This window comes from Myiozetetes cayanensis, unplaced genomic scaffold (genome assembly GCF_022539395.1).
Source record: "Myiozetetes cayanensis isolate MyiCay16 unplaced genomic scaffold, myiCay2020 scf4, whole genome shotgun sequence".
NCBI classification, from domain to species: domain Eukaryota; kingdom Metazoa; phylum Chordata; class Aves; order Passeriformes; family Tyrannidae; genus Myiozetetes; species Myiozetetes cayanensis.
In genome coordinates, this window is record NW_026087631.1 from 65327446 (window position 1) to 65349678 (window position 22233).

Here is a 22233-nt window from a genome sequence, read left to right on the forward strand (position 1 = left end):
GCACAGAATTCCAAAAAATTACATTTACTGGCTTTAATGATTATTCCCATCTCCCTATTAAAAGGATAAATAATGGACTCCTGTGGCATGAGGTAGGTGCTTCCTCATGAGAGCTGACTTTATATATTAGTAGAGCAGCAACAGCAGATCTTCACCTGTGCCAAGACACACATCAGCTTGAGAGGATGCATCAGAGATCTTTTGCCTTTTGGGGGTGGCAGAGGGTGGCTGCCAGGCAATGCAGCAACTGCATTTGAGAGTGGGCCCTAGGCAGCACTGGAAGCCAGCAAAATATGCTTGAGCTGGGGCAGAGACTTTGTACAGCGACCATGGGACAGAACTGGAACAGCTGTCAGACTTTAGTTCCCCTATGGGAACTAAACTGGGAACTTCAGAATAGCTCAGGATGGATTAGTGCTAAAAGCACTGCAACCCATCACTGAGAGATTCCCCACTGCACTAAAAAACCCCAAACAATCCAGCCTGCACCTTGCTCTTGCCACAAATCCTTGTGCACATCCCCCCCAAAGCATCTTCAAATACCCAATCACTCTGGACAAAAATATTTAAGTATTTATTAAAATACTATTAAGCACTTACAGAGTGGCTTCATTTTTCTGAAGGCCATACAAATACTAATGAAAGCCTCACAACATCCCTGTGAGGTAGGTTTGTCTTGTGTAATTATGTGATGGTTTCATAAATTAAAGATGATGCTGTTTAAATAATCAATGCTTATTTGAAGACAGTGACTTTAATTTCCCTGTTTAGGCACAAAATGTGTTGGGTTCTATCATGCATTTCCAGCACACCTAGGAAGACAGAATAGCATAGAAAAGTAGTGGAAACAATCAGGTGTAACTGAAAACCAGCAGTGAATGGATTAAAGTGCAGTTCTAACCTGAAAACTTACAGTACAGAAAACAGCACCAGGGGCTTCTAAAGTTGTAGGATCTCAATGGCCCCTGGTAAGATCCCACCCAACTGAAAAGGCAAAGGCTGTTTTAACGGTCAGCTTTGCAAATGAATGTGTGACAAACCAAGGGGTCCTCCTTGCTGATGGGACTCAAGACCATTGACTCACCCTTGCTCAGGGGTTCCCGCAAGAGGGAGGCAATGTGGGATCTTGTAGCTTCTGGCTGCCTTCAGGCTTATTTGGAATCATGCATCCAGTTGGCAGCCAGTCACTAGTGGTTTTCCCCCAGGGATCAGTGTTGGGCCCACTTCTATTTAATATCTTTACTGATGATCTGGATAAGGGGACTGTGTGTACCATTAGCAAACGTGCAGATGACACCAAGTTGGGAGGGAGTGTTGATCTGCTGGAAGGCAGGAGGGCTCTGCAGAAGGACCTGGACAAGCTGGAGAGATGGTTTGATTCCAATGGGATGAGGTGCAACAAGGCCAAGTTCTTAGTCCTGCACTTTGGCCCCAATACCCCCTGCAGCGCTACAGGCTGGGCACAGAGTGGCTGGAGAGCAGCCAGGTGGAAAGGGACCTGGGAGTGCTGATTGACAGGAGGCTGAAGATGAGCCAGCAGTGTGCCCAGGTGGGCAAGAAGGCCAATGGTATCCTGGCCTGCATGAAGAACAGTGTGGCCAGCAGGAGCAGGGAAGTGATCCTTCCCCTGTACTCAGCACTGGCGAGGCCACACCTGGGGTATTGTGTTCAGTTCTGAGCCCCTCAGTTCAGGAAGGACATTGAGGTTTTGGAGCAGGTCCAGAGAAGAGCAACCAGACACCAAAGTCCCAGGTCCCCCTGTACCATGAATCTCAGAGCAGAAGTTGGAAGGAGAAAAGGGAAGTGCGGAGTCTGATTCTATCTGAAGTGGAAGTTATTTCTTTGTTCAGCAGGTTCCAGCCTGCTCCTACAGCATGCAAGGTCAGGACAGGTTTCTTTCAGAGCAGATGGCAGAAACATCTTCATACCTCTATTTCAGCATGGTCTGTTAAAGTAATGGTGACTTACATCGGCCTTCATTTCACTGCTGTAGGTGCACAGGAACAAAAGCTTCCCTATAGAGCAGTGACATCAAGGGCTCCTTCATGCCCTCTGAAAAACACATGCTGTAAGTAGCACAAGGGAATGAAATCAATGTCTCAAGTTTTTTTTCTTAAGAGTCTCCAGGACCTACATCCACATCGTGGCTATATTTCATGCAAATGCTGCAGTACGTTTTCCATGGGCACATCTATTCATGCACAAGGAACTTGGTCTGAATCACTGAGACTCTGCAGCAGAGAACATCAGAGCTTATTGCAAATGCCGTCCAGGGTCAGATCTGGGGATCTCACTTCCTTGAAGTATTCCCAGCTAGTGAGGATGTCTTGGCAGAGGTCATGCTCGTGTGACTCTTTTGGGGGCCTGCTGGCTGAGAGGGTGGTTTCTTTTTGAGTACTGGAGTTTTGTTCTTGCTTTTAAATACCTTGTTGGGGTCCAGCTTGTTCACAAAGGAATCAGCTTCTTCAGACAGGAGTGCTGTGTTGATGGTTATGGGTTTGTACATGTTAAACCATTGCTGAAAGGCAGGATTATGGGAAGGAAGAGGTTAAATTCAAATTGCAAATAGACAATTTCATCTTGTTCCCCCTCTTCCCTGGGACATGATTTTAATCCTACAGCACTTATCAGTTTGCAGTTTACAGGACTTTGAAGAGTGTTTGTGATAAGGATACACAAGGCATGGTTACAGCTACAGTCCTGGAACTGCATTCCAGATAGGTAAGAGAAGAACCAGACACAAACCTAACACTACCTTTCCTGCAGTGTGACTGCTATAGGGAGCAACCCCTGATTTAAATCACAGGAGGAAAAGCAAAGGGAGGGGATGAAACTCAACACATGTATCTAGATTCAGATAAGCAGAAAAGATTAAAAAACCCGGAATTTAAATGGGCTTATAAACTGGAAACCAACTAGTTGAACTTCTCAAAACACAGCTTTCCCCCCTCTCTTCACATATAAAATAACACAGGTTTTTTAACAGGTTTACACAAAGGATTTCGTGTTGGTTTCTCTTATTTTCTTTCTACTTCTGATTTTCTGTCTAGAAATAACTACAGTGGTTTAGTTTCTTGGTTCCCAAAGATCAGCACAATGTTATGACCTACAGTTCTCAACTCCTATGTATTTTTCCCATTGCTTTTTCATTGACAAAGCCAGGAAACAAAACTGTAAGAGTTACAATATTACAAGTCACACTGAAACCATCAAAAATGTTTTGAACAAGACAAACAGAAGACCAATACCAAAATGTAGATATCAACCTATTCATGTACTGCTTATTGGAAAACAGCTTTAAATACTCCCTTGAAAACTTGAAAAATGGTAATGGTTAACGCACTAGGAGGATTTTAACTAACAGGGGCTGGAAATGATTAGGGAATATACAAATGATTTCACTTTGCGAATATACTGTATGTAATAAAATATTTATAGCAGGAAAACTACAGAAGGGCAGATCACAGGCATACACTACAGTACCATGTACACAGCATGGGTTGATGAAGGACAGTGCAGTGTAACAGGGAAGACACCAGAAATGAAAAGAACCAAATTCTACAGCCACTGATTGATGGGAAGTTGGCAGCGATTTTAGTGGGTAATTCCGATGTGCACACAGGACCAAGGAGTGCCATGCTGGCAGGACAGCTGTCATGTCTGGGGGAAGTGCAGGACACTCACTGAGACCTTGCCAGTGCGCACAGACACTGCACTGGCTTGTGTTCAGTAGGACTGTCAGCTCCATTCCCTGACCTCTCACATGATGGAAGCAGCGTTAGGGCTGAAGGCCCTGTCAAACACAGAGGAACAGCAGAAGCTTCTAATAGTAGGATTTTGGCATAGCAGAACAGCAGTTTCAATAATAATAATAAGGAATGGTCACAAGGCTTTACCTATAGCTCTTCTATAACTACTTCTAGGACTGCTGGCATTTACATTGCATCCCTTCATGCCTGAGAAGTGTGAAAAGGAATTAATATTATTGGCAAGGCTGAAGCTCACAGTCTTCATCCATCATTCTGTCTAATGTGTACCTGGACTTCCCTCTCCATCCAGAGAGCATTAGGTTCTTGTTCAGTGCTATGCCCAGAAAACTGATCCAGACAAATCTTACACAGCTATGGGGATCAGTAGCTCCCCTCAGTTGCCAGCAGCCATGGAAGTGAAGGTTTGCTTCAGTATCAAGAAGGAAAATAAATAATCAGGGTTCTACCACATGCTATTAGAGGCCGAGGGTAGGGCCTGACTTAGGTGAGAAAAGCAGGGTTAACACGATATTAGTGAATTCATATTACTGTGAAACAAGTGACTATTAACATGCCATTGGGAAAAGACTCGTGGTCCCTTCCATGGCTCACCAAGGAGGGCCCCGCTGGGGGTACAGACTGCTTGTCAAAAGGTGGGAAGATGTTTTCCCAGTTTGTGCTTAGCAAAAAAATGAGAAGCTGGACCCTGCTATCCTACCTTGGCCTGGGGGCTGACCCCGTAGCTGGTGAAGGCGTACTGCCACTGTGGGAGACCCAGGTGGGTGATGAGCAGGCGGTAGTAGGCTGTGAAGGTTTTGGTGAGGAAATGCCAATACAGAGCTCTGTCCAGGAACCATATCTCTGTGTCTGGGGAGACAACTAGGATAAAACAAGCACAAGTCACACTGTTGCTCTGCAGTGATAAGATTAACACCTGGCCACTGTCAGGTGGTAGACACAACAAACTCATCAGAAAGGTGGTTTTATGCACAGCCAGATGCAGAATTCAGCACTTGCCCTTGTCATATGTCATATGGTTGGTGACTGCCCAGTCCTCTAATTTGTCAAGGTTTCTCTGCAAAGCCTCCCTGCCTTTGGGGCAGACACCAGCTCCTCCCAATTTAGCATCATGGGCAAGTTTACTTTATGTGCCTTCCAGTCCTGTGTCCAAGCTGTTTATGAAGACATTGAAGAGCACGGGGCCTAACATGGAGCCCTGCAGAACTCCACTAATGACCAATCCCCAGCCCGAGTGACCCAGTTCACTACAACCTTTTGTGCCTGACTCGTGAGCCAGTTGCTCACCCGTTGCATGATGTATTTGTCTGGTTGTGTCCTGGACAATGAATGCCATGCTATTCCTTCCCAGCCTGGGACTGATACGCTACATGGAACATTCCTGGACACCAGCAACTTTGTAGTATACGTTCAAAGTACAATTATGGCAAACATTTATCTGCCCCACAAAGTAAAAAGCAGCTAACTCAATTGTCAGTCATCTGGATTACTGAATAGAGTCCAGAGTCTGGAAGTCATGGGGGTGCGTGCTGCCAACAAAAACACATTTTGCAAAATCCTTCCACGGTGATCAAGTATTTCTCTAGAGGTAACATCCTTTGTAGCATAAAAAGAATGCATGTTTTCTTTCTTGGGAAACTGAGATGCTGAACATGCCAGTTAAACAGTCTGTCCCCTGCACTGCCATCGACCCCTGTAACCAGTGCTCCCTCCCCCTGCACAGGTCATCCACTGCACGTGCTGAGATCACCGACACTGGAAGGCAAGGGGACAAGTAAGAACTTACTGCCCTGGGAGTTGTAGTCACACCCAATGAAAGACACAAGATAATAACTGAGGATTTTTCTTAAGAACATGTATATTGCAATTGCACAGCCCTGCACTGTAAACACACAAACACCGAGTGACCTGTGCACTGTCAGATGCCACTTACTTCACAAGTGCCTTGGGTGTTTTCACTACTCACTCACTGATAGCAGTTATCTGTGTATCTGTCAGAAGACACAGCTCAGCTCCCATCTCTTACCCTCCTGTTCCACCCTTCCTGCCCCATTTTGACCTACTTAGCACCAGGAGGCTCTGCATCCATGTACAAGGTGGAAGAACCAGTCTAAGCCTGTCTCAGTCAGCTAAGGCCTTTTCTTACCACCTACCCTTTGTTTCTAAGCAGAGTTATACCCTTTCTCATCAAAATGTAAGGGTTTTGTTCCAAGAAATGCAGGTAACCAGAGATAGATTAGTGGAGCTCTGTATTAGTTCAACACTGTATGTAGTCCACATGTACATGCAGAAATTATAACTCATACCCCAACATTAAAAGGAGTGAAAATGTTAGCTCTAGTTAAATCTCTGTAAGGTTTAGCCCCTGACTTCAGTGGACACAGGACACCTCAGTAAAAGTTTCATCTATGAATTGCAAAGAAGATCAGAAATCTAACATAATTCTTCAAGTCTGGCCTTCAGATACAATCCACAACAAGAGACAGATAACTTTTCTCTCTTCAGTCTTACCTGGTTCAGCATGCTTATAAACAAGACAGACTTTCCCATTCCCATTGCATGGATCTAATTCAAAGATAAGACTACGAGAATCAAAGTGTGGCTTCTCTGGTTTGTCTCCATTACCTGAAACAAACAAAAAATTCCATAAAACATGTTTGGAAAACTGACTGTGACTCAGTTGCAAAGAGTCAATCTATTTGATACCTATTAATAAATCAGCTGACGAAGAACTAAAGCAAACTATTACATTTATACTTCTTGGAAATTATTAAGTTCCCCAAGTTTAAAATAAAATTTAAAAAAAAAAAAAGGGAGAAAAATTTTAATCTGGTAGGAAAACAAACCACTAAGTCAAATTCAGATGGATGAAAACAGACAACAAACTGACTTCTAGTCCTTCCCTGGCATAAAGCAAGACCACCTTCACAGATGTCACTCCTCAGGTTTGTCTAGTCTTTTCTTAAAGTTCTCCAATGTTGGAGATGGCACAGTCTCCAGGCAGTCAACTCACATTTAGCACTTATCACTTAGAAGTTTTCCTCATGGATCCTGAATCTTCCTTGCTGCACTTGAAGTCCATTGCCTCTGTTACATCTACTGTTACTTTTTTGCCCTAATTACCTTTTTTTCTATGGAGGACAGGGAGAACAACTTATTCTTTTCTCTTGATAGAAGACTTCAATGAACCTGTAGACATATATTTCTCCATACATTCCAGTGTGACATCAGCAGCTCTTTCAACAACCACGTCTGACTCATATTCAGCTTGGGACTCCCAGTCACCACAGAGCATTTCTACAGCACCATTTTGGGACTGTGCAGCTGCAAGTTCTTGCAGAATGCAATTTTGAAAGCTAAAGCTGATGGGGAAGAAGTGGGATATAAGAGCTGTACTCTCCAGAAGAATTCTCCATGAAAGTCAGGATGAGAACTTCTGTGGGGATGTAACTTTTTGTCAGTGTACCTTATAAGTGCATCGCTGGAGGTTTGAGTCACTGAATGGAAGTAGAATTTGGTACATTTCATTACAATGGCTAGAAGATCAGGACTGTAGCCAAGCTGGAACGTGCAAGAAGAAACTTTCAGCCACATTTAGAAGCTAGAAGAACTACAGAGATGCAAAGATAAGACTGAAATCAAATAGCACTTTTTAAAAGAAACTGGCACAACACCTGGCTCTGTTCCTATCCTCTTAATTTTTCCAGTCTTGTTAGACTGTAAGAGCTCTGAAGAAAGTGAGTGGGCTTTTATTTTTCTCTCCAAATAGTAGTATTCCCAGCATTTTAGGCAGTCTGGAAATGCATACCTTCCACTGCAACCTCACAGTTACATGTATTTACCAGTTACTTTTCCCATTCCAGCTGTACTTTCATTACCGAGACAAAACCCATTATCTTTTGTTCATGGAACACCATAAGCACACAAAGACTTTGGAAGCTCAGTCAGTGGAGGAAGACACAGATAAAAGTTTAAACAGGGAAAAGGCAACAGGAGGGCTGACAGGTTGCTAAAAGAGGATACAACTAACTAACAACTGGCAGCATTAACATCCCCCATGATATTCACAGCCTACAGATCTGCCTGTCGAGGCTGTAAGGGACTACTAAGATACATAATAGATCCAGCCCAGGAGACAAAAAAATCACTGAATCACAGAAGGGTTTGGGTTGGAAGGGATCTTAAAGATCACTCCTTCCAATCCTACTGCTATGGTGGTTAGCTGAGGTGCTAAGAGAATTGGGATTGTTCATCCTGAAAATGAGAAGGCTTTGAGGTGACCTAATAGCAGCCTTCCAGTATCTTGAGGGAGCCGACAAGGAAGATGAAGGGAGACTTTTTACAAGAGCATGTAGAGAAAGGACACGGGGGGAATGGCTTCAAGCTGATAGAGAGTAGGTTTATATTGGATATTAGGAAAAAAGGTCTTTCTTATGACTGTGGTGAGGCACTGGAACAGGTTTCCCACAGAAGCTGTGGATGCCCCATCCCTGGAGTGCTTAAGGCCAGGATGGGGCTCTGACCAACCTGGTCTAGTGCAAGGGGTCACTGCTCATCAGTTCATGTGCTATATCCTAACGTTATTCTAACAGAGCAAAAGGGATTATAGAGAACACATTTTCCAGCCTGTTAAGAGGCCTTACCTTCCTCGTCCGTGTCATCTTCCAGGTCGGCGAGGGTCGGAGCATTGGGCAGGGTGTACATGGAGGAGCCCCCGAGCCGACACAGCTGCGAGATGCTGTTAATCACCATGGAGCCCAGGGGCATGGGAGTATCTGTGATAAGACTCACTGTTAACCACATCCAGTGTCAGGAAAGTATAGGAGGTATTTCTGTTCCTCCACACACCAACCCAATCCTTTCTAACACCATCAAGTCATCAAGCACCCCGCAGAGCCACGTGTCAGTGTGATAGGTCTCAGAAGGCACTGTTGGATGCTTGCTCAAACAAGACAGTTATGTGAGCTGCCTTGGACTCTGTGCACTTTTGAGCCCTGAAAACAAGACTCTTCAGAGGTCACAACAGAGCAAATCCCACTTGAAACATGATGGAAGTCACCGAAGGTGCTAAAGCCCTGATGTGAGCTGTCTCTGAAATCAATTTCACTTCCTGAGGAAGATCCTGTATTTGACACCCACCTCCTCCAGAAGTAAGGAAGTGTCCACAGCCCAATTTGACAGCCTTGCTTGAGGGCAATCAGATCCAGGATAATAACTGCAAAATGAACAATACGCCTGATTCTTGCCCAACAAGGATGGACAACGAAGCTCTGACTTTTGCAGTGGAAAGCGGAATCAGGTTCCAGCATATACTTTTTAATGAGAAAGAAACATTATCAGAGGTGACTCCTCCTATTGCTTCATGATGGGATAATGAGCTACAGCTGCTTCTCTCTCCATGAACTACAGAGGGAGTTAAGGTATGAGATTTAAATTACATACCTAAATATGAGTGTCAACAGATGGCCAGTGTATTACGGAACAGTATTTATGTCATGAGTAGTTGTTTGGCTTCTTGCTATTTTCAGTGTCTGCACCTCTTCTGTGAGGTGCACATAAGCAATAGATTTTGTCCTGCTGCATTAAGAAAGGACCTCTGATAGGCAGTCCTATTTTTTTCCTTGTCAGGAATCTCTAAAATAGTCTATGATCCTATGCAGAACTGCCTTTTTTAACTGTTAATTCAGAGGTCAGATTTCTGTAGTCAGTGGACTAAACTGCCTAGTAGAAATAAACTACTTTGTTTGTTGGAAAGTTAAGGAATGGTGCTAGTTTTTAATTCAGAATGACTTGGTACCTGTTTTTTGGCTCAGACTAATGCAGGACATTGAGAGATGTGCATTCACTATGCAGAAAGTAAGTCAGAAATTAAAGAGGTTCTGCAAAGGAAAGACTAGCTGCAATGGAATGATGGTATCAGTGGATAAAAACACGTGGACTCACCATCGGTCTTCACACTCCAGGTCATGTGGAAGCCATCCGTCATCAGATAGAAGTTCTTCAAATCCTCTGGCAATATGCACGAGTTTTTCTGCAAATCACAATCAAAGTGTTATGGGAAAACACAGATCATGCCTCAAACCCGAAGTTCAACTGAAAACTGGTACAGAAATATTTGCCACCAAATTTTTTTAACTGCTAGATGACTCAAATATCTCATTCTAAAGCCTCGGAGAAAACTGCGTATTTCTTGGGTCTCTGCTATCGTATTAACAAAGGTGACTTGGGAAAATTTCACAATAAGCAGTTAGTCATCAGAAGAATATTACACCATTGTTTCCCAACTGAGACAACACATAATCTTTTGACACTAGCAGCCACTCCAAGCTCACAAATATAAGAACAATTGGCTTTTTCATATATATGGCTTAAAATAGTAGGGCCTTGCTTTGAGTGAAATCAGACTAAACTTACCTGTTCCACTAAAGAACACACAGTATTAGCACAAGGACTCTCCTGAGGGATTTCAGTTCCAAGTTGGTGAGAGAAGTGTAGACTCAAAAGTTGCACATATCAAACGGATTCTACATGTCACTCAACAAGAAGTATGTGTGCAAACACATGCAGAGCCAGACTCACAAACCTGCTGGTCTGGCTTCACCCCTGCAAACTTCAGCACTTGGCTGGGGCTCCTAAGCCTGCTTCCTTCTGAGTCAACAACGAAAGAAGCAACTCCAGTGAGCTGGAGCTCCTAGGAACCACAACCCACCTCCTGTGCATGTCTTGGTTATGGAAGGAGTCTTTCTTAACTTAGACCCTTCAGTTAAGCAGCAAATATGAGGAAGGAAGGACAAAGGCTTAATCCATGGAACAAAAAGAATCCCAAAGAGCTACAGGTGATTGCAGACCCTGTTCCTGGTGACAGGACTGGCTGTAGACCAGTGACCCTCTGTTCCTGTTGAAGTGTCAAGAACACAAAATGAAAGAGGACAGAAGCCTGCCAGTTTTAAGAAGACAAGTAACACGTACGACTAAAAGCGTTAACTGTTGTTTTGTCTGTAACTGTTCTAGAGAAAAAACAAATTGAGAAAGATTCAAGAGAGTTCACATTAAAAATATTGTTGCACACAAGACTCCAAAAGAATCAGAGCCCAAAACTCAGAATAGTCTCCCATGATGCAGTTCCACAACCTCTGCATTGACTTGTCCAAGGGGAAGTTCTGCATTATTCTCCTTGTGGAAAAGTCACATTAAAAGAAGACAGAATATTCTGGTAACCAGTAGCTAAAGAAAAGAAAGATGCACATGTAGTTCATGTAGCTCTGCTTTACTTGGTAAAGAGAGAAACTGATCGGATTCTCCCCCACATCTGCAACTTGTACATATCCAGTTATCTTTCCTGATGTTGCCTCAAAGCATCTCTCCAGGAGGAGCTACCTGCCAGCTGTGCATCCAGCTGCAATGCTGGCCTCTGGTCAACAGTGGCTGGCATGAGCAAGGGAAGGTTAAGGTGCTGGTCTCCTCCTGTTTGCTTCCCCTCCCTCGCCTGGGATGAGGGCAGCCTTTCTGCCTGTTAAAGCCTTATTCACAGCCACTTTCTTTGGGTTGTTACAGACTCTGTCCCCTAAAGTGGAGTGCAGACACCGTGCAGGACCCCCTAACCTGCCCACAACCTTCACTCCAGCCTGTTAACTTACTTTCTAAGCTTATCCATTTATGTTGGGTGACTATTACTGATGAGTCCCAGATGCTAATGGTTTTGTAGCTTGAAATAGGACAGGTCACTTTACCTGCTTCATCAAGCAGCCTGGTCACTAGCACAGTGCTTTCATAACCCAGGTAGGGAAAACCTTCAGGGTCTACAAGTAATAAAGCAGACAAGCTGACACTGTAGAAACTTTGCTTTGAGAAGAATTTATCATCCTTTGATAAGAGCCTGCTGATGGCTGAGGCCCTGGTGGTAAGTTTAAGGAGATTACTAAACCACATGGACATATCTGAAGTTCTTCAAATGCCTTTCACAAACACACCTTCTTCTGTGGGTTCTCCTCAGTCCTAAATATTTATAATCTCATGCTGTGCTTTCATCACTTCCAATTTCAAGCTGTAGCTGTAAGCACAGTGACTAGGGCTAAAACTATGAAGAAACACAAGAGACAGACCTGCTAAAAGGCCTCAGAAGAGTACAAAAGTTTACATGGCACTTTCAATCCATTTCAAACCTCCCAATTTTAATTAATTTATCCCAGCAGTAAAAACACATATGCAAACAGCCCATCTGACTTCAGTGGGTGTTGTTGCCCAAGCAGGAGAACCAGAACCACTGCAGTAACAAAATCTAAGATTTTAAAATTTCCACTGTAGTATCCAGACAAATACTCTACGACTCAGGAACAGACCAATTTAGCAAACGTAGCTGATTAAGGCAAGGTAAAAATCTCATCTGAACAGGCCTTCTACTCTGAATCCTCTTTATCTGAATGGAAAGATCAACATGTGCATGTTTCTCCAGGTGGCTGCCCTCCCAATTTATTTCAGGATTCCCCCCTTTGCACGAGTTTCCAAATGATGGTGCAAAATACATGGGTGAAAAATGCTGTAACAGAGCAGATATAGGGTCTACAGGAAAATACCAGTAAATAAAAAGCTTTACTAATACCCATCTCTCTCATGTGATAGAAAGGACTGATCGTTCTGTCATATTATACCTAGTCACATGACCATATGACATCAGAACAGCAATGATTTGATAGCAGAGTCAGACAAACAAGCCATTAGACATTAAAAGTGGCTTATCTAATTCTGTATTCCTCCTGCTCAATGGGTAGTTTTAAGGGTTGTGTTCTCCAGCCCTATAAAATACACTATTCCCAATAACATGCCAGAAGTGGCTTAACCACAGCCCTGGCAAGGAGCTGTTTTTACTCCAGTCATTTGGTTACACTCATCAGATCATAAAACAAAATATCCCAAGTGCCCAGTATGGTGTGTGAGGCCTATTCCTTTTTTTTGTTCTCTATAATACCTCCAAGTTGCACAGTCCATTGAGGACAGAGAAAAATATTAGAATCAGTCTTGTTTTGCTTCCAAGACCTGAACAGCACTGGATCCAAAGCTAAAACCTTGACATATGGCAATTCCCTTAAAGCACTGTTGAAACAATACCCCTCAAGCAAATATACTAAAGAAATGAAAAGCAATCAAAACATAGAGCTCTGGAGAGACTTTTCTAAAAAAAAATGAGTGATTTTTATCCAACTTTTGGGGTGAGAAACATTTATGTCACTTTTTACCCAACTTATGGGGAGAGAAGGAAGGCATTTATGTCCCTTCTCAGGGCTTGCAAGCAGAAGAGCACCTCAGCAGCCACCCTTCTCTCTTTGTGACATGTTGCAGTTTCATGACTGGGCTTAGCTACTAATAAATGCAAATGTTAATTTATGTAACATACTGAGACATTCTTGTTGCACCTTTTATAAATCTGACCTAGGGGGCTCCCAGGAGATCATGTTGCTTTAATTTTCTGGGGCTGGGGTACGCCTGATTCCCTGCTGCAGAGAAGAGGATTTAACAGTTCTCTGGAGGATGTTGTTGTGTAGCCAGGTTTCTAATTAGAATATTATAAGCCCAACATGAGGCGAAACATTGTGTAAGAAGCACTATTTACGTCCCAGAAGTCCTCCAACCTCTTCCCCATTATGCAGCTTGAAGAAACAAAGCTTTCCTCATCCTGGATGCTGCTTTATCCACTTCCCTGTCTCTCCTACAGTCAGGGCCACAAGACAGGCTCAAGATGGTAGATCCTGTGCTCCAGGGCATAAAGGATGACAGGCTTGCCTAATGCTAAGGGAGGACATTACAAGAAGGATGCCACGAAGGACCCTTGGAGATGCACAGGACTGCATGCATACTTTTGAGTCAAAAAGAGATACTACGTATGGTAGAGGCAGTGAGGGTGACTTTCCAGATGTCTGCTGGAAAAGCAACACAGTAGAGAGGGAGCAGCCTAGGAGGTTCCTGGATTATGTGGAAGAAGGGTTCAAATGAGGATCCAGGGAACTACAGGTCTGTCAGTCTGACCTCAGTGCTGGGGCAGGTCATGGAGCAGATCATCCTGCGTGCCATCACATGGCACTTACAAGAGAACCAGGGGATCAGGCCCAGCCAGCAGGGATTTAGGAAAGGCAAGTCCTGCTTGACCGACCTGATCTCCTTCTATGACAAGGTGACCTGCTTAGTACATGAGGGAAAGGCTGTGCATGTTGACTTTCTGGACTTCAGTAAAGCCTTTGACACTGTTTCGCACAGAATTCTCCTGGAGAAACTGGTTGCTCCTGGCTTGGATGGATGCTCTGTTCCCTGGCTAAAAAACTAGCTGACACCAGGCCCAGAGAGTGTTGGTGCATGGATATATCCAGCTGGGGCCAGTGACTGGTGGTGTTTCCCAGGGCTCACTGCTGGGTCCATCCCTGTTTAATGCCTTCACTGATGATCTGGACAAGGGGATCAAGAGCACCCTCAGTTGATTTGAGGACAACACCAAGTTGGGCAAGAGTTTTGATCTGCTGGAGGGTAGGAAGATTCTGCAGAGGGATCTGGACAGGCTGGATTGATGGACTGAGCCAACTGTGTGAGGTCACCCCCTGCAGTGCCCCAGGCTGGGGACAGAGGGGCTGGAAAGCTGTTCGGTGGGAAAGGACCTGGGGAGTGCTGGTCAACAGTGGCTGAACATGAGCCAGAGTGAGCCCAGGTGGCCTGTGTCAGCAATAGTGTGGGCAGCAGGACCAGGGCAGTGACTGTCCCTCTGTACAGGGCACTGGTGAGCCCCCACCTTGACTCTTGTGTTCCGTTTTGGCCCCTCACGACAAGAAAGACAGTGAGGTGCTGGACTGTGTCCAGAGAAGGAACAGAGCTGGGGAAGGTCTGGAGGAGTCTGATGAGGAGTGGCTGAGGGAGCCAGGTGTGTTTAGCCTGGAGAAAATAAAGCTGAGGGGAGGCCTTACCCCTCTCTACAACTCCCTGAAAGGTACTGAAAGTACCTGAAAACCAGGTGGGGGTCGGGGTCTTCTCCCAGATAACAAGTGAGAAGAGTAAATGGCCTCAGGCTGTGCCAGGAAAGGCTGGTCAGTCATTGGAAAAGGCTGGTCAGGAAACATGAAATCACCATCCCTGGAAGTGGTGTGTAGATGTGGCACCTGGGGATATGGTTCAGTTGTGAACACGATGATACTACATTAATGGTTGGACTTAATGATCTTGGAGGTCTTTTCCAACTTTAATGATTCTATGAATTCTAGGATAGCCAGAAACCACCAAGGCAGTTCCCACTGAGATTTACACAGAGAGAGAGTTTCTAAATTGTCTGGCAGCCTAAGACAGTCTATAACAGTAAAGCACCAGACTGCTTGAGGGTTTCTTATGGCATTATTACAGAAAATTAAATTTTTGTAGACAAAATGCACAAGGAGACACAACAAATTTCCTATGCAAACTTGTAGAATATCAAAACTACAGCAACGTGATGGGTAGGGTTTGATTACAGCCAGCCAGGGGCAGCTCAGACACTGCTGAGATGTCAAACAGAGGAAAAGCCAAAACTACTCCGTTCAATTTGTTTGGTCTGCTGTGGTGCTGAGCTCTGCTACCTCCATGTCCCCCTTTGAAAACCAAAGCAATTCTGTGGGTGACTCATTTTAATCCTGGTTGAGGCACAAAAGAAAATGTGATTCAGACACTGCACCAGAGTGCCTCCTAGCAATATTTTAGTATAATACCTACTTTTAAAAACTGCATGTAGAGGAAAGCAGAGCATTGCCAGCCTAATTTTAGGAGTGGGAAATGGTTCATAGGATGACATACACTGGAGTTATTACCATTGGAGTTCTGTTGACCCAGTAACTCCATCTCTACTGCCTTTTCTATTGCTTGTCTCCCTTTCTTGGGGAAAAGGTAACATCTTGATGGGTCTAAATATCAGGAAAGGCTGAAAAAATATCTGCTTTTAAAATATACTGAACCTCTTAAAAGTTTTGGGGAAGCGATGCAACCTATGTAAATACTTTACAATCACAAACCTTAAGTATTTTTGTGAGTGTGTTGACTTCCAATACATTATTCAGGATTGATTTCAGGATTGATTTCCTGAAGTGTAAGACTTAACAGCTCTTTCTGCCTGGGAACAGTTTGACCAGTTTTCCCTATATCACAGAAAAAAATCCTGCAAATACTTTCATAACATAGAGGGAAGTTAAAAATACATATTCTAACAAGACCTCATAAAAAACCTCAACTATGGAGAAATTATTATGTGCATAAGTATTGCCACCTAGTGGCTCAAAAAAACTCCACAGTGATAAAAGTAAACACTGTATTCAAACTCAAGAAGGGTAAGTTTGAGGAAAAGTTAAGTACAAGTTTATCCTGGAAGGGCCTTGTGAAGTGTTGAGTGCATTGCACTTAATCATCACTGAAAGACTTTTTGTCCTGCAATTGTGTGGACTGGGGTAGATATCAGACTTCATCCCCAAAGGTCAAGGAAAAAAAAAGTAAAAAAAATTTACTTTTTAATTTGAGAAGTAGAATTTTATTTGTCAGTGCAACTGGAACCAACTACAAAGAAACAGGCAGCCAACTCCTCACTACTAGCAGTCCCGCTCAACGATATCCTCTTAATTTTCAATATTTACTTTCACAATTGACTTAGTCTATCAGTGGGTGTGGGGGGGTGGGAACTGAAATTTTGTTTTGACATCTCAGGAATGAAGTGCTTTGGCTACAGCATTTCAAAGTCTGGTTTTACAAGAACAGCTCAGTTTTGAAAGAAATCCATTTTAGTTTGGAGGAGAAGAAGCGCCTGAAAATGAGAGCAATACTGTGTCTGGGAGAAGCATCCTCTGCACTCAGCAGGAGAGTGAGCAAATGTCACTCTGCTGCTCCCAGACCTGAGCTGGCTCAGTCATGGTGCCTCAGACCTTCCTAGCCCAGTTAATCCAATACCTGAACAACAGGTACAGGAACAGCAATCAGTTTACACAAACCTGAAAAACCGGACATTTCTCCCTGACCACAGTTGCTGGCTACTGGACAAATTTCAGTGAGTAACACACGTTTACATCACACATATTCTGACGTGGGCATATAAATTCTTGATAAATGTCACTAACTGGGATAGGCCGTTACCAAAACTAGGACCAGACCTTTCCTTACTGTTTAGGAAAACCCTGTAAATGGCAAGGTATCCAAGGGAAAGTTGTTTCATGCACTGGTAACAAGAGCAGTGGTAATCAGAGCAGATTCTCCTGGGGTTGGAGCAGAGGGAGGATGATTCACTCAACTCCATCCTCTGCCATGCTGCTTTCCAAAGGCCAGCCAGCCTCTGCTGTCCCTTTCCTACATGTGAGTGACACCTACAAAGCAGTTATTCCACCAGGGCCATGGGATTGAGGTTTGGATATACACATGGATATTCAAAAAGGGGAGCAAAAATGCCATCTCTGCCCAGGAGAGTCACACAACAGTTTTCAGAACCCTCTGATCACACACAGAGTGATGCAGTGAGGTCAGATAATGCAGAGTGCCCCTCACAGCTTTCTAGAACAGGCAGTGGGACGTGCCTTGGCCAAAAGACTGGGTTGGTTAGCCAAAGAGGAGGTAGGAGGAGGGACTGTGAGAAACTGAAGTGAATGGCTGACACTAAAAAGAGAAACACACAACGGGAAGAAACTGTGGTATTTGCAAGCTTGAGGCCTTTACCTTTAATGTCCTTTAATGAATAATAAAGAGTTGCTTCATTTTGTTTGAAAGGGAGTAGGAAAATGTTTTCAGACCTGAGTCAGAAAAATATTTGTTCCCCACTGAGTCACCACTGTTGCTGCCTACTACAGTTATGTGATTTCTTTTTCAAGCTGTCATTCTGAATGTACCCACACTGATGATTCTCTAACAGTTCAGGTGCATGTGACAGCCTAAAAGACAGACTGAAATTGGATTAAGAAAAACCCAACAACTGTTTAGGCTCCTCTGTGCATCAAACTTGGTAACAAGCTCTCTCGTGACCAAACACAAGGTAGCCATTGCATTTGGGATTCTCTGTGGGCTGCTGCCATGTGTGGACTGACCTCACTGCAGTTTTATCACAAAAATACTCACTTGCTCCCAAGAAATGATGGTGTGGCGTTCAGCTGGCTCCTTCTCCACAAATGTCACCTCAGCAACTCCTGGAGAAGTCTCTAAAAGGAAAAGAGGAGCATGTTTGCAGCTGGCACAGGTGACACCAACACTGTGAGCCAGACAATCTTGCAAGTTAATTTGAGTGACAGCCAGGGAAAAGGCATTAATGACTGTAAGCACCATGCTGGTGACCGAGCAGTCGCTTTTTTTTTTGTCTGTAACTGTACTCAGAAGGTCTTGGTATGAGGATATCTAAAGCTGCACAAAATGTAATTCTTTGAAATTTTTTATAAATATATATGCATATATATAATGATATATCTGATGGGCCTAGACGCACACTGGTCTAGTGAGTGGCATCCCTACCCATGGCAGCAGGGTTGGAACTAGATGACCCTTAAGGACCCTTCCAATCCAAACTATTCCGTGATTCTATGACATAAACACATACATTTTGTATTCAAGGTGTGACTTTTGCAGAGAACTCATGAAAAAGAAAAACACAAACCCAGGCAAACTCTGAAAGAGGAATCCCTCTTTGCAAGCATTCCCTGTGGTTTCTATTGGGTGGGATATCCTCAATATATTATGCAATGCTGCTGTGAACTGCTAACAACCATATTCCAAAAACACAGGTCCATTTAAATGCTGGATCCAGTGGGTTTGGACAGACGCAGAATCTGATTGTGAAGGGAGCTGTGTGAGCAAACCTCAGCCCTTTGGAATCCCAGCTGGACACATGCAAAGCTGTTATGAGCACTGAGCTTGTAACTTATAAAAATTATCTGAGTATTTTATGGGAAAGAACACTATAGAAATGCAAGATGCTAATCTACACAGTGCTACCCCTGCAGGTGTGTGATGGCAGAACATTCTCTCTTGCCCTTACTGTTTTATAATGTTTTACTTCACCCACAGCCAACTGAAACAATTCCCACTGAGTTAATTCACTTTGGATTAGGTCCAGAAAGACTACTAACTTGTGGGAACTGCAAGCCCAGCACATGGGGCCAGAGAATACAAATGAACACTATGCAGGGCTTTCAGGAACTGGCTCTGCTGTGAAAGTACTGGCTCCCAAAGCAGTCACACACATTATAATTGTTTTCTGGTAAAACATACACAGTGCACTAGACAGGAAAGGCAGGCACTAGAGAGCTTTGGTGGGTTTTTTATCTTCAGTGCCGGGCCTCTAATTCCAGCAGTAGCCTTGCCCTTGTCTGTTCTGTTGGTGGACGAGTGGCACTCAATTTCAGGAAGTCTAAACTCCACTTCAGTTGGAAATATTGACTGGTAACATCATCAGATAATTTAGAGGACAACACATGGCACCAGAAAAACAAGACTCAGGTTAAAGACAGGAAAAAAAAACCAACAACCAAAAAAATAGTAAAATCATAGTAGGTCACCTAGGTGATTTGTCTGACCAAGGGTGAGCCCCAACATACAGAACACTCTGATATTTAACTTCTAGTAGCTGAGTGCAAGGTGGGGTGATCTGTCTCCTGCTGAAACACAAGCTCCCCAGATGTATTCTGCTTCTAAAGGAGTGTGTGGAATCAATGACCTAACCAGTCCTTTCCACCTAAGCTATGCAAGCCTTATGACAAGTTAAAGAGATTATAATAACAGAGCAATTGTTATTTCTGTGATCAAAGAAAGCATCAGGGATGTTTAATTCATCATGCACAACAGCGTGGCTGGGATGACAGAAGATTAAATATCATATCAGTCACAGATCATGTCTAGGAAAGAGAGAAATGCTACTTCTAAAGAGGTCTGAATCAAATCCAACATCAAAAGAAAGAGAAATTCCATCTTAAAAGCCTGAATGTTACATTAAAAATATCCTGTGGGTAATCTGAAGACCACATTTACCAGCTGTAAGCAGGTATGGACAGGAGCTCCTTTAAACATTAACAACTGACTTTGCCATGAGTTGCTTTTTCTTCCAGAAGGAAGAAATGAAGAAGCCACCTAGATTAGAGAAAAGATAAGGCTTAACCACTTCAGGTGACTCCACCCTACTCATTACTCTGAACCAAGATCACAGTAAACTCTATCCTATTTTTAGGACATGTCATCTGGAATCTTCCAAAAATGCTTTGCAGTATTAATCAGAAAGAGTCAATGCAACGGAGTGACAGAAAGCTGAAGAAGGAAATCATAGGATTTTCAGTCAAGAAATCACAAGATTAGCAGTCTTTACAGTACTGCTAATACTGCCTGTAAGTTGGATAAACTCTCAGCATCATTTAAAAACGTCTGAATAGTTATGTTCTCATCCAGTAAACACTCTCAGTAGTGAAGTATGGTCCTGCTCTGGGAAGTTCAGAATAGCTAACACCTCCCATTCTGATTAAGCTGTGAACTATCAACCTTTATGGAATTTGATACTGCTCATAGAACTTCAGCTAAATGAATCATACAGGCAATGGGAAAGATCTCCCTCTTTTTTCCCCTCAAGTTATAGCCTCCATAAGGCTTGTAAGAAATATCTCCCCTTGGAGGGACTTCCGCAGAGACTACAAGTTAAAAAAAACCAAACAAACAAACCCCAAAACCAAACAGCAAAGCAATGCCCACCCCCCCAACCTAATCTATAGAACGTGGTCAAAGAAGGGTTTTTGAAATGGTGTCATAAACAATTGTTCATAAAGGTACTGGAAAATCAGGTGTACAGCTCCTGTATACACCGAGCTTAAAAGGAGTATGTTGAGTTTCATTACATGACTATTTCTATCTCCTGAAAAAAAAAAAAAAAGTTTCACAAACCCCACAGAGTTAAAAGGCTATGACTGATTTTATGTTACAGTAGGCAGGATCTCCTGGCTTCATGAGACTTTCCAAAAGATTTAAAAGTAAGATAGTTTTTAATGCTACTAACTACTGAGCAAGGCATCTTTCTGAATGAGATACTCTTTGTTATTTGAACACTGAACAGATTAGTAATGTTTCCCAATTAGCTCAGCAATTCTAATTAATTTGGTGGCACAGCTGACATACTTTGGACTACTTCACTGGAAAAAAATGTGAAAAATTCCCAGAAGTGGAGAGAGAGAAAAGAAGCAGAGTAAAACATCACTGTGATGGACTGGGATGCACACTGCTGTATTGCACAGTAGAAGTTTTCAGAGAGACAGACAGAAAAACAAAAAAACACAAACCGGGAAACATCCTCCATGCCAAAGGGATGTTACAGGACTTTCAGGAGCCAAACCTGCATTGCCATGTCTTGTTGGTGTAGATAACACACCTACCCAAAACAGTTTATATGGCAACATTACTTTTGGACATAGTTAACATCTCACAGATCTCACACATCTGAGGGTTGCAAAAATGTGGGCTGGGCCAGTAATTTTTTTTAAAAAGAGCTACTTCAAAGAAGCATTTGCCATGATGGATGACCACCAGCAGTTTCACTCACGGAGCAGAATGACAATGTTATCCTGACCTCACAACTGGAGAACAAACAAAACAAACTAACAAAACAACCAAACAAATTCCAACCCCCCTCCCCTCCCCCGCAAATTCAATAATACATCTGTGTGAGAATGCTGATCAGAGACTGAGGATGAAATACTGTCCTCGCTGAAGCCCAGAGCAAGTATTAAGCCCTGATCTTTTAATCTCATCTGTCTGAGCAGCTATCTAAACCCACGTGCAACCAGAGATACACTGGGGTTACCAAATGAAACTCACTGTCCTGCAACACAGTGGCTGGGTGAGACGATCACAGTGCTCTCGTCTGGCTTTAAAACTCACAGGGAGAAGCCTTTGGACTGCAATTTGTAATCTTGTCGCACACAGGGCTTGGGATAGAAATAGGACAGTCCTGTGCCCAAGTTTCTGAGGGATGAAAGGTCTAATGCTGAAATCCTTCACAAAGGCAAACATTTGCACAAATCCTTGTGATTCCACTGCCCTGAGTAAAGTTTTGTCTGAGGAGCCTTCCTCTGAACGCCTTGCAGTCCTGCTGAACTTCAAAGAGAGCCGAGGGGATGAAAGAAGGCTTGAGACCTGAGCAAAACTCAGGAGATGGGAAGCAGGGCATGTTGTGGAACAAGTCCCACGGTGTGGGAATGAGGTATGGGGTGATTATTTTCAGGGAGCTGATCCTGAGCAGATCCCCAGGTCAGCCTTGTGCAAGAGCACTGCCCCACACTGAACCCCCTCCATCGGGCACAGTCCCTGCTCGCCCCACACTGCAACACAGCCAGGTTTACAACAACCGGGTTTTATGCACAATTTATGCATTTAGGTTGTGTGGTGACCTCGGAGCAGCTTTCCAGTCCCTGAAGGGGTCCACAGGGGAGCCAGAGAGGGAGTCTGCCAGGAACTGTAGTGACAGGGCAAG

General features: G+C 43.6%; 1 protein-coding gene across 4 annotated transcripts in view; it reads right to left on the reverse strand.

Annotated features, from left to right (window-relative positions):
• Window positions 1–22233, reverse strand: part of TPGS2 (tubulin polyglutamylase complex subunit 2) — a 698248-nt gene that overhangs the window by 675387 nt on the left and 628 nt on the right. For 3 of the 4 annotated variants that reach the window (XR_007630488.1, XR_007630487.1, XR_007630486.1), the window contains exons 2-7: window positions 17856–17935; window positions 9711–9798; window positions 8411–8542; window positions 6279–6392; window positions 4468–4628; window positions 1655–2518 (exon numbers count right to left, since the gene is read on the reverse strand). Coding sequence is in view for 1 of the 4 variants with exons in the window: in XM_050328820.1 (XP_050184777.1) it covers window positions 2291–2518; window positions 4468–4628; window positions 6279–6392; window positions 8411–8542; window positions 9711–9798; window positions 17856–17935 (803 nt within the window). In the remaining 3 variants the exon portion in view is untranslated. Of the gene's footprint in view, window positions 1–547; window positions 2519–4467; window positions 4629–6278; window positions 6393–8410; window positions 8543–9710; window positions 9799–17855; window positions 17936–22233 lie in introns of those variants that run through there. The other variant, XM_050328820.1, reaches the window with a different exon arrangement.